This window comes from Triticum dicoccoides, chromosome 3A, assembly GCF_002162155.2.
Source record: "Triticum dicoccoides isolate Atlit2015 ecotype Zavitan chromosome 3A, WEW_v2.0, whole genome shotgun sequence".
Classification (NCBI taxonomy): Eukaryota; Viridiplantae; Streptophyta; class Magnoliopsida; order Poales; family Poaceae; genus Triticum; species Triticum dicoccoides.
The window spans coordinates 315416683-315432598 of NC_041384.1; the positions used below are offsets into that span (position 1 = coordinate 315416683).

The 15916-nt window shown below is 50.6% G+C and overlaps 1 protein-coding gene across 1 annotated transcript in view; it reads left to right on the forward strand.

Annotated features, from left to right (window-relative positions):
• Positions 1-4486: 4486 nt before the first annotated feature.
• Positions 4487-15916, forward strand: part of LOC119268120 (CRS2-associated factor 1, chloroplastic-like) — an 18557-nt gene continuing 7127 nt past the window's right edge. Inside the window, exons 1-2 of the mRNA XM_037549632.1 lie at positions 4487-5148; positions 5226-5353. Of these exons, the coding sequence (XP_037405529.1) occupies positions 4527-5148; positions 5226-5353 (750 nt within the window). The 5' untranslated portion in view covers positions 4487-4526. The remainder of the gene's footprint in view (positions 5149-5225; positions 5354-15916) is intronic.

Here is a 15916-nt window from a genome sequence, read left to right on the forward strand (position 1 = left end):
GCGCCCTACCCCCCTGGGCGCGCCCCCTACCTCGTGGGCCCCCTGGTGGCCCTCCAATGACTATCTTCTGCTATATGGACTCTTTCGACGAAAAAAAATCATAAGCCATCTTCTCAAACGAAACTCCGCCGCCACGAGGCGGAACCTTGGCGTAACCAATCTAGGGTTCTGGCGGAGCTGTTCTGCCGGGAAAACTTCCCTCCCGGAGGGGGAAGTCATCGCCACCGTCATCACCAACGCTCCTCTCATCAGGAGAGTGCAATCTCCATCAACATCTTTATCACCACCATCTCATCTCAAAACCCTAGTTTATCTCTTGTATCCAATTCTTGTCTCCAAGTCCGGGATTGGTGCTAGTAGGTTGCTAGTAGTGTTAATTACTCCTTGTAGTTGATGCTAGTTAGTTTAATTGGTGGAAGATCATATGTTCAGATCCTATATGCACATTAATACCCCTCTGATTATGAACATGTTTATGCTTTGTGAGTAGTTACTTTTGTTCCTGAGGACATGGGAGAAGTCTTGCTATTAGTAGTCATGTGAATTTGGTATGGTATTCGTTCGATATTTTGATGAGATGTATGTTGTCTCTCCTCTAGTGATGTTATGTGAACGTCGATTACATAACACTTCAGCATTGTTTGGGCCTAGAGGAAGGCATTGAGAAGTAATAAGTAGATGATGGGTTGCTAGAGTGACAGAAGCTTAAACCATAGTTAGGCGTTGCTTCGTAAGGGGCTGATTTGGATCCATATGTTTCATGCTATGGTTAGGTTTAGCTTAATAATTTTGTTGTACTTGCGGATGCTTGCAATAGAGGTTAATCATAAGTGGGATGCTTGTCCAAGTAAGGGCAACACCCAAGCACCGGTCCACCCACACACCAAATTATCAATGTATCGAACGCGAATCATATGAACGTGATGAAAACTAGCTTAACGATATTCCCATGTGTCCTCGGGAGCGCTTTACATCTTATAAGAGTTTGTGCAGGCTTGTCCTTTGCTACAAAAGGATTGGGCCACCTTTCTGCAATTTATTTACTTTTGTTACTTGTTGCTCGTTACAAATTATCCTATCACAAAACTATCTATTACCACTTATTTCAGTACTTGCAGAGAATACCTTACTGGAAACCGCTTATCATTTCCTTCTGCTCCTTGTTGGGTTCGACACTCTTACTTATCAAAAGGAGTACGATAGATCCCCTATAATTGTGGGTCATTACCTTCCGGCATTGAATCGCAACTGAGAGAGCGGGCATTTCCTTCTCTGGAAGGACTACTTTGATACAACAAACCCGTTGTTCAAACATCACAAATTCCACCGCCGGTTCCGTATGAGTAGGCATGTTTTCAACCATATTAGAGAGGGAGTGGTCGGCTATGATGACTACTTCGAGTGCAAGGAGGATGCCGTCGGCAAGATTGCTTTCTGCTCTTATCAGAAATGCACTGCCACCATCCGAATGCTTGCATACAGAGTGCCTAGTGATCTCATTGACGAGTACGTCTGTATGAGCGAGTCTACATGCCTAGAGTCACTGTATAAGTTTTGCAAGGTTGTTATTGCTGTGTTTGGCCCTAAATACTTGAGAGAGCCCACAGCTGAAGATACAACCCGTTTGTTGGCGATGAATGCCAGCAGGGGCTTTCCAGGGATGCTTGGCAGCATAGACTGCATGCACTGGGAGTGGAAGAACTGTCCTTCTGCTTGGCAAGGGCAGTATAAGGGACATGTCAGGGCTTGCACTGTCATACTAGAGGCCGTGGCGTCTCAAGATCTCTTGATCTGGCACTCTTTCTTTGGCATGACTGGATCACACAATGATATCAACATGCTTCAGCGCTCGCCGGTGTTTGCTAGGCTTGCAGAAGGTAACAACCCATCGGTGAACTTTACTGTCAACGGCCACAACTACGACAAAGGGTGCTATCTGGGTGACGGTATCTATCCTCAATGGACCACTATTGTCAAGACAATACCCAACCCTGTCGGAGAGAAAAGGAAAAGATTTTTCCAAGAGCAAGAGAGTGCTAGAAAGGATGTCGAGCGTGTCTTTAGTGTTTTGCAATCTCGATGGGGCATCGTTCGTTATCCTGCTAATACTTGGAGCACGTAGAAACTGTGGGAGGTGATGACTGCTTGTGTGATCATGCACAATATGATCGTAGAAGATGAGCGTCCGGAACGTCTGTACGATCAAGGCTTCCAGTTTCAGGGTGAAAATATTGTGCACGAGCATGGAGTAGTGGCAACATTTGAGCAGTTCACTCAATTCCATGAAGACATGCGTGATTAGGAAACTCACGTGCAACTGTAAATGATTTGGCTGAGCATATGTGGACTCATGTTGGCAACCAACAGATGTATCTTCTTTTATTCGTTTGCAAAACCATGTGAAACATTTTTATTTGTATTTGGCTTGTAAAACTATACTATTTATTTGGGCGGTCAGACTATTTGGCTTGTTAACATTTTCATTTGACAATATGTTGAATGCAAATCATGTAAAATTGGGCGGCCAACATGCCACGCCGACACATATGGGTCGACGCGTTGGGCGCGCTGCCGACCCATATCAGAAACAGGACGGACGCCGGGCGAACAGCTGACCCAAACGGACAAAAAACAGACAAATGCGCCGTTTGTTTGGGTCGGTCCGTTGGAGTTGCTCTTAGAGCATCTCCAGTCGCGCCCCAACAAGCCCCCCTAGGCGATATTTCGGCAGCCGGCACCGAAAAATCGGCCCAGTCGCGTCCTCAAAGGTCCTTTTTTCGCCTGCTCGGGCCGAAATTGGCACGAAAGTCGGCGGGTCCTCCTTGGCAGCGACTCGGCTATTCTTGACGCTTCGTCGTCCTCATCGGCTTGGTTCCTGCGGCGAATCAATGCCAAAGCTACCGCGCGCTGCCGCGCCGTTCAGCCTCCTCCATTGATGCCTCACGGGCGGTGCAACCGGACGCCGCGCGTCCCTCGCCCGCCACGCGTAACACGGCGGGCACGCGTACGCGCGGCACCTCCGCCTATATAAGCCGCCCCCAGTGCGCCGGTGACGCACAAACTCTCAACCGCCGATGCCTCGTTCCTCCCCGTTCCTCCCTCTCCTCTCGCCGATCCAGTTCAACCATGGCGGAGCGCTTCCCAGGCGACGACGCGACGGCGAACGGCTTCGGCCGCCGCCAGCTCCACGAGAACGAAACTCGGCTCCTCTATGAAGCCGAGTACCCGGTCCCGCTGGACATGCGGGTGCCCGGGGCGTTGAGGATCAGCGCCGACGGGGTCCCGGTGCCAGCACCGCCCACCGGAGCGGCGCGACGTGCGAAAATCACGCGTATCCGCGTTTCTCTGCCGCAGGCGGCGAGGGAAGGCCCACGGTACGTCCCCGATAGCCCGCTGTGGGAGCCCTACTTCCTCCGCCGCCACGCCGAGCAGCTCGAGGCCACCAACGGCGTCGTGCCCTCCGTGAGCCTCAACTCCGAAGGCCGCCGCCGATGGTGGGGCGTGCCCGGCCGCACGCTGGAGGCCGTCCTCGAGTACATCGAGGGCGGCAACACGCCCAGGCTGGAGTACCCCTCTCCCCCGTCCATCTCCCGCCGGCGTGGGAGCTTGTGGACGCCAAGGCGCATGGATCCGGGGGCGTTCTCCTCCTTGTCCGGCTCTCCCAGCCTCCGCCCCGTCAAGCCGGAGCCCCAGGACGCGCCGGTCAGCCACCGCACCCGCAGCTCCGGCGTCCGCATCGCCGACTCCTCCCCCACCTCTGGCCGCCTCATCCTCGTCAGGCCGAAGGCGGAGCCCGGCCTCCCCGCGGAGTACAAGGCCATTGTCCGGCGCGGCTTCTCCGACGAGGAGGCCCTAAAATGGGCGCGGGACGACTACCTCCGTGACGAGATGGTCCGGCAGCGCCGAGCCCCGGAGGAGATAGCCGCCCGCAAGCGTGGGCGCGAGGACGAGTACGGCGTAGTGATCCTCGACAGCGACGAGGACGAAGACGCCCCCGGACCGTCCAACCCGCCGCGCCAACCTGGGGAGGGGTGCAACAGGGACGACGGCCACGGAGGAGGCGACGACGACGACGGCGCGACTACACGAAGTTCTACAGGCTCCTCGGCATGTAGAGCTTTAAGGGCGGCGGGCAGCGAGGAGCTGCGAGGGCGACGGCGGAACGCGACGAGTAGCGTTTTGTTTTTTGTAAAATATTTTAAATATGTATTAACTCGTCGAAATTTGGATGAATTTACGTCTATTTTATGGTTTTCAAATAAATCGTGGGCGCCGCGACTGAGGGCATCATGTCTCTGATACACTCTCTTTGCCGGTGCGTCTTTAGAGGGCGATTTTTAGCGGCTTAGGATGCTCTTACAGCCCTGTCTAGGAGCTCCCGATCGGACGATGGGAAAGGCGTGGCAACGGCACGAGTCGCACCCTGGAACAAACGGCGGAGAGGGAACTCGCGAACCAGGACCCCCAAGCCTTAAAGATGAGATAAACCTTTACACTCTCGAGAGCTTGGACGGTGAACCATCCATATGGCAACCAACACCCTCCCCTCTCGCTCCCTCCTCGCTGCTCCGGCCCAGCACCCTGGTCTACGGCTCGGGACCTCTCTCCGCCTCTCCCTCTCCCTCTCTCACCACAATCAACCCGCCGACGACCCTGAGGGCCGCCGAGCTCCGGTCGGCTCTCACCCGGCCTTCTCGCGCGGTAACCGTGCCAAGAAGATCCCCGTCCCGACCACTGGCGAGCCCGCCGCCGGCATCCGGGTCACCGACCGGGGCCTCGCCTACCACCTCGAGGGGGCGCCGTTTGAGTTCCAGTACAGCTACACGGAAGCCCCACGAGCACGCCCCGTCGCGCTCCGGGAGGCTCCATTCCTGCCGTTCGGTCCCGAGGCCACGCCGCGCCCGTGGACCGGAAGGAAGCCTCTCCCCAAGAGCCGCAAGGAGCTGCCTGAGTTCGACTCTTTCGTGCTACCGCCGCATGGCAAGAAAGGGGTGAAGCCCGTGCAGTCGCCAGGGCCATTCCTCGCAGGGATGGAGCCAAGGTACCAAGCGGCGTCCCGGGAGGAGGTCCTCGGGGAACCGCTCACCAGAGACGAGGTCGCCGTGCTCGTCAAGGGAAACCTCAAGGCGAAACGGCAGCTCAATATGGGTAAAGTTTCATGAACTCGTTCAATAAGCTAGGAGTTACAGCTATGTTCCTTTTAGTTTGAATGTGCATTTCTGCAGGCAGGGATGGTTTAACACACAATATGTTGGAGAACATTCATGCACACTGGAAGAGGAAGAGAGTTTGCAAGATAAAATGCAAAGGTGTATGTACAGTTGACATGGATAATGTCTGCCAACAACTCGAGGTAACTATGCTACCACCCTCTATTGTTTCTTCGGGCTGCTACAAGTACATCTCGTTTCAGTTCTAGCCCTCTGTTTTCTTTTTTGTATCCTGCAATCTATTTAGGATATATCCTATCTTGTAATTCTTCAAATATATCGATTTTACATCATGGTAAAATTTGTCACTCTTGGTTTCTTTAGAATGTCTGGCTTTATATTATTATTAAAGCCCAACCGAGAGGCAAACACAAAGTCTTACAACCAAACCGAATAAAATGGAAAGCAAGATAGCAAGGATATCAGTTTAACAAAACAAGCCACATAAGCGAGTACGTAAACTCGCAACACAAGACACACGCAGCCAAGATCCCAATTAGCTGCTCGATGTTAGATGTCTATTGATGACATACGCTGCCCTGCGCTTCTTCCCTTGGGGGAGGCAGAGCTGAGAGAAAGAGATGGTTTTGAAGATGTAATCAGCTGGGAGGCCTGGGATAATTCTCTCAATAGAATGCTTGTTAATCACATTCCATAACCCCCAGAATTGCGCCACAAAGCAACGCCAAACGACCCTATGAGTAGGACCCTTAGGGTCACACAGTAGCTCTAAGAACTCAGGTGTGTAGTTGGCGTTCCAGGAGCATCCCATGCAATCTCAGACGCAACTCCACATGAACTGCTACTCTCTCCTCAGCGCCTCCCGAACTAGCCAATTTTTGAGAGGGAGCATTATGACAGAACACCATGCTGACAAGCTGTCATGGAAAACAGAGTGAACTGAGGCCTCTGTCTCCATGGCTAGCATGTACACTTGTACAGGTTGTGATAATTTTTGGAAAAGAGGGGTGTTTCGGTCTCAACACATAATTAGGTGGTTTTCTCTCAGAAAATGAGTAGTGAAAGTGTAGGCACGTTCTGATGGCTCTCTCTTGAATAGAGAAGGGGGTGAAGGGGTATATACCTCCACACAAAATCCAACCGTTACACACATTTGACCCCACTCGGTCAGACCGAATAAGAGACCTCGGTGAGACCGATTCAGTTCAAAATGTGAACGTTAAGATTCTCGGTGGGACCAACATGATCAACTCAATGGGACCGATGTGCTAGGGTTAGGGCAAAACCTTATCTCGGTGTGACCGATTGCATGAACTCGGTGAGACCGATTTCAGCAATGAGCAAATCTGAGAGTTAGTCAGGCAAACTCGGTGGGACCGATCGCTCATTTCAGTAAAACCGAAACGTTACGATGGGAAATAGAGAGTTTGCATTGCGAATTTGGTGTGACTGATCGCTCATTTCGGTAAGACCGAAACGTTACGAAGGGAAACAGAGAGTTTGCATTGCCATCTCGGTGAGACCGAGATCCTGATCGGTGAGACCGAATTGATTAGGGTTTCTGGCAGTGGCTATGTCAAAGGAACTCGGTGGCGCCGGATAGATCAAATCGGTGGGGCAGAGTTTGACTTTAGGTTTTGGACATATTTGGAATTGAGAAAGTGGTTGAGGGCTTTGGAGCATATCACTAAGCATTTTGAGATAGTAGACTATTAAACAACATCTCATCGCCTTTTAGTAGTATTGACTTTTCCTATGGATTCAATGTGATCTTGGATCACTAAAATAGAAATGAAGAGAGTCTTGAGCTTTTATCAATCTTTGTCCTTAGCATTTTGAGGAGTCCACATCTCTAGTCCATGTCATGTCAATCATTGAACTTTCTGAAATATTTAATTTGAAAGGATATTAGTTTAATGAACTATATGTTGTTATGAATTACCAAAACCATCCGGGGATTAGTTGCACTTGCAGTCTCCCCTTTTTGTAATTGATGACAACATATAGATCAAAGTTTCGACAAATGATAATATGAATGAAATACATCGACGCTTTGAGAAATATATGATAAGCAAGAGCTCCCCTTAAGTTTATGCATTATTTAAAATTTGCTTTTGAATGTAAATACACAATCAATTAGGATCATGAGTCACTCTTTCATGTCACATGCATCTTGGTGGAGCGCTCAAAATGATAGAATATAAAGAACATGCACTCATCACCAAAAGAAACATGATTGATCATACATAAGTATTAAGATATTATCATTCAAGCACACATTAAAGCATAGTATGATCAAACACATGATCATAAGAGTATCTCACACACAAGTATAAATAGTAGCAAGCAAACGAACAAATAGCAAGTAGCAAGAGAAGCAACAAAAGGCAAAACACTCTTTTTCGAAGCCTAATGATCTATACACTTTCTTCCCCTTTTGCAACAAGTTATCAAAAAATTTGAAAATGCATAGTGCTATGCGGCACTCTAGGTACGATCTCCGGGAGCTCCTGAAGTGGTCTTCTGGCTGGTTGCTCGGGTGTGCGTAGATGGCATGGAGAGGATAGCATCTGCAAACGCTTCTGAGGATGTCTGAGGAGCTGGTGAAGTTGCAACTAGAGGTACAACGGTGGCAGTTGTTGCAGGCGCAAAAGTAACAACACCTCATCCCCTTTTAATAGTATTGGCTTTTCCTATGTACTCAATGTGATCTTGGATCACTAAAATAGAAATGAAGAATCTTGAGCTTTTGCCAATCTTTGTCCTTAGCATTTTGAGGGCTCCACATCTCTAGTCCATGCCATGTCAATCACTAAACTTTCTGAAATATTTAACTTGAAAGGATATTAGTTCAATGAGCTATATGTTGTTATGAATTACCAAAACCACCCGGGGATTAGTTGCACTTTCAGACGCGATGGACGATTCGGCGGCGGCCGCCGGCGCCGTCTGGCGCGGACGAGCCGTGGGACAACTCCAAGGCGCACACTGCGCAGCGCCACCCGGTTGCGCCGCGGCCCATAGGAGGAGGAGGAGGACGAGGAGCGGTCGTCCGGGTCGCTTAGCGCGCGGCGACGAAGTGGGCGAGGAGCGAGGGGGCAGCCGGTCGCCGCGTGCGGCGAAGACAAGCTTGGTGATGTGCTTGAGCCAGGCGTCGTGACCGTCTCTGGCGGGGCGACAACGCAGCAGCCCCTGTGCCGTGAGCAACGCGGCGTGTGGAGCGGGAGGTTCGCGACGTGCAAGCGAGGAGGCGGTGGCGGAGAGGCCACGCGTCTGCTCGTTCACCGATGGACGGACGAAGGAGGCCACCCGCTCCCCAACAGGCTCGGTGGCGGCGCGAGGGCGCTGCCCAGGGGCACCTTGGGCGGCGGGCGCCACGTGGGCCCTGGCGGCAGCTCGGCGCGCAGCGGCGTCGTCCATGTCGATGTTGACGTCGAGGTCGAGGGCGCGAAGACGGCAAGTCCCCCTACCTGGCGCGCCAAATGTCGGAGTCTAGGATCTGCGTCCAAGAAACTTCTCCAAGAACTAGGGTTCGAACTCTGGGGGCTTTGCTTAGCGACCTACGACCCGACAAAAACTACGGTGAGATCAAGATGAGCACAATCACTCACATCGGACACGAAGGGGACGCGCGAGCTCTGTTAGAATAAATTCGAGGCATATAGTCGATCTACTGAGGACCAAGCAATCACACCAGCATGACACCGAGATTTGTTAACGAGGTTCACCATCATGGCTACATCCCTGGGGCTTGACTACGGGCGCTCCTCCCCGTGACACCATCACAATACGGCCGCCCGGGCGCCGGCACACGCCGTCGGCTCCCCCGTGTGCCCGTGCTATTATGTTGGCATAGGTTACATTGTGTGTCTACCCTCGCTATATATGAGAGATGTAGGATACAAGTGTCCTATTAGGACACAACTCCTACCCTGTCTACACACAGTCTAAAACCAAGTCCAACTGTAACCTACCTTGTACGATAATATTCGACACAACTCTAACAAACTCCACCTTGGCGAATATTCTCCACCACCTTTAATTCATCCATGCGTCAAACCTTCATGTACATTGGACTTGAGATACGTCATGAGCACCGCTGCTACTCCCAGACTCCACGTGACTCCACCTGCAATTGTAGTCCCTTCTCGTCTTCCTCACAGTCAATACTCGAGCAAAATTAAGTTCCTCAATACTCTACTTTGTGCTCCCAACTTCCGGAGAATCCGTTCAACACCATCACACACCGACCACTGTCTGCGTGAAAGTGAACAACTCACATATTGGACGCCACATATAAGAGTTATCTGAACTCAACGTCACCACTCTTTCTTGACCGTCTGTCTGAAACTTGAAGGAATTTCACCGTTGCCCTGTGTCACCCTGAGTCTAATTCGCAGTTGTCTCACCCTTCTTCCGGATATTCTCTAGCATGTCCCATAGCTATAGCACTGCGCCTCCTTCTGTATTTGTCATCCGCACTTTGCCATGTGCACTGAACACCACAGAATATACGGCCATGTACTCTCCTAGCTTTTGACAATTTCAGACTTTCCGCCACTTTCTCAGATTCTCCATGGTCAACTCTCATCCATATGACATGTCAAACTCCATAGATCTAGTCACCAACTTGAACCTGGTACTCGCCAACACTGCTTCAGCACCCCTGCACACTTTGTCTGACCACATGTCTCACCATTAGTGCCTTGGTCTGTCGCTGTGTCCCGTGCTTACCGCACGCCTCGCCGCTATCACCACGTCGAGCCTCTTCTGTTCTGGTCGAGTCTCCCGTGTAGCTAGCCCACACTGCCTCAACCCCCCACTGCAGAGAACGATCGATCATCACCGACCGATGCCGAGTATCACGCCTCCATCAGACCACTGGTACCCAGTCCGATCCACGTGTCTCTCGCTATTCCGCTGAAATAGGCTTCGACTCTCCATGAATTTACGCCGTAGCCCCTCCATCAGCTCAGAGTGAAGTCGACCATCAGACTCCAGCTCCACCTTCAACATGACTCCATGTAGCTGCGCTACGCTACCCTGCGCCTTGTCGACTTCAAGTTCTCTCATGTGTGCACCATCTTGAATCAACCCCGCGCCATAGTCTGTCGAAGCCGCACAAGCTCTCAGGCCTGCACCACGTGTTTCCACGCCCCAGAAGTCGGTCACCATCAGCATCACGCTCCTATGTCGTCGTCGCTGAAATCATCCCTGTCTTCTGCTTTGACCAACATCCCCGTCGGTCCATCAGACTGTCCTGTCCGACCCAGCCGAACATGTCCGACTGCAACCATGCTCCACCATGCATCGTGTCTGCCCGCACATCGCTATGCATTGCTTGACGCCCTGTGTATGCATGATCCTGCCACGATGAGCTCCAGACTCCTCCGAGCCTTATACGCACGTCGCACATCACCGGCTCGTTTCCCCTTTATCTGCCACGTCAAACAACAGCCCCTTCAACCATCATGTACCATGCAAAGAACACCAGAAGCAGTCTCTTTTTAGTCTTCTCGTACATGTAGAAGCAAGCTCAAGCTCACCTTCATGCATGCAGCACCCGTGACTCCTTTTGACTATCTTGTACTTTTCCACGCTATAGCAACCTGATGGTAATCGGAACTCCCATGTTCTAACACGCTGTAGCAGCTCCCTTCGGAAACGAATCCTGCTTTTCCTTAACAAATCTCAACCTTGAGCTTTGTACGTGTCTCCGACAGCTAACGCACGTCACGCTTGTAGCCCACAGACCAGACCTCCCTGGTGTGGCACGCACTGTCGCTGCGGCCCTGCCTGGGCAGCGCCACGCATTGTCGCTACCCACGCACGGGCCGCTCTAGCCCACCAGCTGGCTTCTGCCTGCTTGGGCTGTACCCATGTGAGTTCTGCATGTACCTCGTATGGGCCGCCCGCCCTAGCTGGCCTTGCCCGCAGCGCTGTTGTAGCAGCGATTCCAGTCGCCGCCGCTGCTTTCGATCAGATGGAACGGATCAATCTCCGAGACGCCAAGACTTCTGCTGCTACACGATTCTCCACCGCCGTTGCTTCTGATGCCTTTTAGCTGGACCACATCGCACCAAGCTGCTGCCTCGGCTTCGATCTCGTCGAAACACGACGATCCGATCTGAATCCACCGCCGCCATATACCTGCTGCTGCAAATCCCGATTGCTTCTTGAAGAACTACAACAACCGCGAACACTTCATCGCTGCCTCCTGGATACAACTCGCCAGCAACGACTCGCCAACTAACTCCGCTCCCATGGCTGCGATCCCTTTGCACACAAGTCCGTTGATACGTTCTTCCTCCTCTGAATCAACTTTCACGGCCTCTTTGAACCTTGCTCTGATACCACTTGTTAGAATAAATTCGAGGCATACCGTCGATCTACCGAGGACCAAGCAATCACACCAGCACGACACCGAGATTTGTTAACGAGGTTCACCATCATGGCTACATCCCCGGGGCTTGACTACGGGCGCTCCTCCCCGTGATACCGTCACAATACCGCACCCCGGCCGCCCGGGCGCCGACACACGCCGCCGGCTCCCTCGCCTGCCCGTGTTATTATGTTGGCATAGGTTACATCGTGTGTCTACCCTCGCTATATATGAGAGACGTAGGATACAAGTGTCCTATTAGGACACAACTCCTATCCTGTCTACACACAGTCCAAAACCAAGTCCAACTGTAACCTACCTTGTACAATAATATTCGACACAACTCTAACAAGCTCCCCAGGTTTGGGCCACCGTGCGGTGTAATACCCTACTCCTGCCTGTGTTGGATTGCTCTTTAATGGAGAGCTTGTGGCTCGAGGTATACGAGGTGTGGGAGAGAATGGCTCGATCCTCTTACATGGAAGCGGCCCTGCCCCTTTTGTAGTGCCTTGGCCCTCTTCCGCGAAAATATGAGCAAAAAAGGGTGGCCACAGGGTGGCAATTCAAAAGGGGACATATGCCCGGGCTTATCTTGACTAAAGGCGGTCTCCGCCTGATAAAGCGGTCTTCCCGACGCACTGGTGGGCTCGGCGATGACCTCTGCCCGGGCGCACCGATCCGTTATGATCCCCCTACACCAGAGGAAATGCTTTGGGACTTGCTTTGTGGGAGGCAGACGCCGCTGCTCCCTTATCATCAGAATGGAAACCAGTCTGAACCATGCCCTGCTGCCTTTACCCTGACGAGCGGGACGTCACCCACGTGATGGGCCTGGAGCCCCGCAGCTGGCGCCGTACATCATGCCTCGTGAAGCGGCCTCGTGAGGCAACCTGGTGCTTGGCGGCCTCGGCAAGGCTTGGCCTAGCGGCGAGGGGCTTTGCGATGCTCGCACTCGCGAGGCGACTCCCTTCGGAGCGGCCGAGGCAGGGCTATCTTTCCTGGGCCGGCCCCAGTGTTGTCCTCTGGGCCAGAGGCAGATGGGCCGTGGTACCCTAGTTCCCACCGGGCCGACAACTTTTTGAGCTAATCAAATCCACCCTTTGTCGAAAAAAGCAAGGTCACATTCGTAATTTCTGAGTTCATCACCCTGGGGCCTCCCTTGGCTTTCGGTTTACAAATATCGACCCATCTGATTATATGGTATTTGTGTTTGTTACCTCCCCCTTCCCAAAAGAATCACGCACACACCTTATCAAAGTTTGCTATCAACTCCATAGTGAAAGAGGGAATCACCGATTAATACGCATTCGCTAAAGCCAATCTTCCGCCCGAAGGCTTGAATTGAGAGAATTCCTTATTTAACACTGTCTTAAAATTTGTTGCCTTATTTGACACTGAAAAACTTTTTCTTCCTTATTTAACATCGAGTCTAAATTTTATGCCTTTTACAACACTTTCGCCCATTTTTAGCCTTAACGGTGTTAAATGGCACCTGAAAAGACCTATTTACCCTTTCATATGGTATGTGACAAATTTTTAGCTTATACTATGTGTATCAGGCCGGTTCGTTTTGTGAAGTTGTATCCGAGTGCTTGCCGGCCCGAGAACTTTTTTTTTTTCAAGTTGATTGTTTTTGAGATAGTTAACCGCTTATTCCAAGCGGTAGCCCGAGAACTTTTCGAGCAAATGGGTTCCGTACACATCAAGAATCAAGCAGGTAGGCATGTGGATCAATTCTAGTTGGACGTGCACTGATATATACGTAGTAGAGGAAGCTAACTAGCACCGAGCGTCGCCAGTTCTTGTGGGCATCAACTCATGACTCACGTGCATGTGTTTCTCGCATGTGGGGATCAGCCATCAGCGTCCTGCACATGCGTGTCTAGCCAGTGGCTAAATCGATCAACTAGTTAGCTTTTTCCTCGAAAAAAAACTAGTTAGCTTTTGATGTGAGAATTCAAAGCCAGCCTCGATGTGTACGTCAACCCCAACCGCCACGGCGCCTGCACCCCTGCCTGTCCGAGCGAAGGGACTCTATCTCTATGCATTGTTCGTATCAGCTGCCATCAGTTTAGAGCACAAGAAGCTTTGCGGCCAGCAGCATCGGAGGCCAAGAGGTGCGAGCAGCACCAGTACGCGTGGCGGCTGCGTCCAGCCGTACGAATTGTCCTCGGTGCTTGTCGGTGACGTACACAAAACGAGTCGGCCGAATACACACATAAACGTAAAATTTTGTCACATGCCACATGAGGGGTAAATATGTCTTTTCAGGTGTCATTTAACATATTTAAGGCTTAAAATGGACGAAAGTGTCGTAAAGGGCATAAAATTTAGGCGCAGTGTTATATAGGGAAGAAAAAGTTTTCCAGTGTCAAATAGGGAATCAAAATTTAAAACAGTGTTATATAAGGAATTTTCTCGCTTGAATTTGCCTTGCCAAGGTTCCACCCTCTTGGCAACCTTGACACCCAACTGATCCCATTCCGCTATGCTTAGATTTCTATCACTAATTGCAAACCGGTACAAGATCAGGAAGGCCGCCAAGTTACTATTCAGAAGATTGGCCACCATGCGATCTTCGCCCTCGTGCATCCCCATGGCGACCACCTTACGTTTGTAGAAAGAACTTTCCTTCGGTACACCTCCCTAGAAAATTTTACGGACATCGATGCAGATTAAAGGTGGAGATTAGAAGGTACCCCTTCAACAAAAACGGATAATATAGTCTTTTGTATCCAAATCAATGTACTCAATACGTTTGATCTGTAGGCTAATACGACGATAGCCTTTTAAAATAACTTCAAGATCCGTGCAAACTTTTAGGGGGGCGGGGCACCGAAGCAAAACCCAGAAAGAAATTGTTTTTTATATTGGACATTACCTTGAAACTTAAAAGGAGCTTGTTGGTGGCAATGCTATGTTGGTCTGGGTGAAACAACCACATGGGGTTGTTTGCCTATTGGAGTTGGGTAACCCCCCGGGATGAAGTGCGGCACCACTCTTAATGTGACATGCCTTATCGAGCATCGAAGCAACCGCTTGGGCAACAATATCAAACATTGTGGGGCTGAAAGCAGGCTGCCTTAGTGAGATCTCTTCCGTTCCTAAAGGGCTCCAACTCCTCGTTGATAAAAATCACAATTTGCACTAGGGCTTCTTGAGCTCAAGTTTAAGTAGGACCGCTGGTTGTTTCCTAACTCACGTCACACACTATTTCGTAGAGGGAGAGAACTAATTCCAAAATATGCCTACCCACCCAAACGAAGTGCAAAATGTGGTGCACTGGGGCTTCTTGAGCTCAAGTTTAAGTAGGACCGCTGGTTGTTTTCTAACTCACGTCACACACTATTTCGTAGAGGGAGAGAACTAATTCCAAAATATGCCTACCCACCCAAACGAAGTGCAAAATGTGGTGCACTAGGGCTTCTTGAGCTCAAGTTTAAGTAGGACCGCTGGTTGTTTCCTAACTCACGTCACACACTATTTCGTAGAGGGAGAGAACTAATTCCAAAATATGCCTACCCACCCAAACGAAGTGCAAAATGTGGTGCACTAGGGCTTCTTGAGCTCAAGTTTAAGTAGGACCGCTGGTTGTTTCCTAACTCACGTCACACACTATTTCGTAGAGGGAGAGAACTAATTCCAAAATATGCCTACTCTTAATAGATGCAGATTGGCAGCTATTGACGATGTGATGAGCTAAGTGAGCCAGTCTGTTAGTGTAGTACTTAGCAACCAACTTGAACATTACGTTTAGGGCGAAATTTCGTAGTACAGTCACCCCCTTGAACATCGGGAGCAGCAATGTCGACCATCCCAAGCACGAAATCATTCACAATCGCGCAAACTATGTCCTTAATTGTTCCCCAGAGCTTTTTAACCTGTAACCTGTCCGGTCTTGGCATTGTATTGTATTAGTTTTCACGGAGTGCAATGCCGACTCAATTTCTTCCTTGGAGAAGGGAAGCATGAGAGCCTCATTTTCCTCGTCCAAGACCAGTTCCCACCCTACCAAGGTATTAACTGCCAGCTCTACCAACCTAGGTTTGCCTGACCCCATGAGCTTAATGTAAAAATGTATATGTGGTCTTGAAGCTTAGCGTGTTGGGAAACGTAGTGGCAAACAAAAAAATTCCATCCTACAAATAAAACCCAGGATCACTATGAAGATGCAAAGAGAGTTAGATCTGATTTTTATCAACTACGCAGCAGAGAGAAGAGGTTGGTGAAGATGTTGAGGCAGATTCCCGCAACTAGGATTAAACCTCCCAACCGGAAGAATTACTTGTCCCATTCGAGGATCAAAGGACTGATCCCTCTCTCGGTATTCACGTGTATGGAATCACCAATGCAGCCTGGTTTC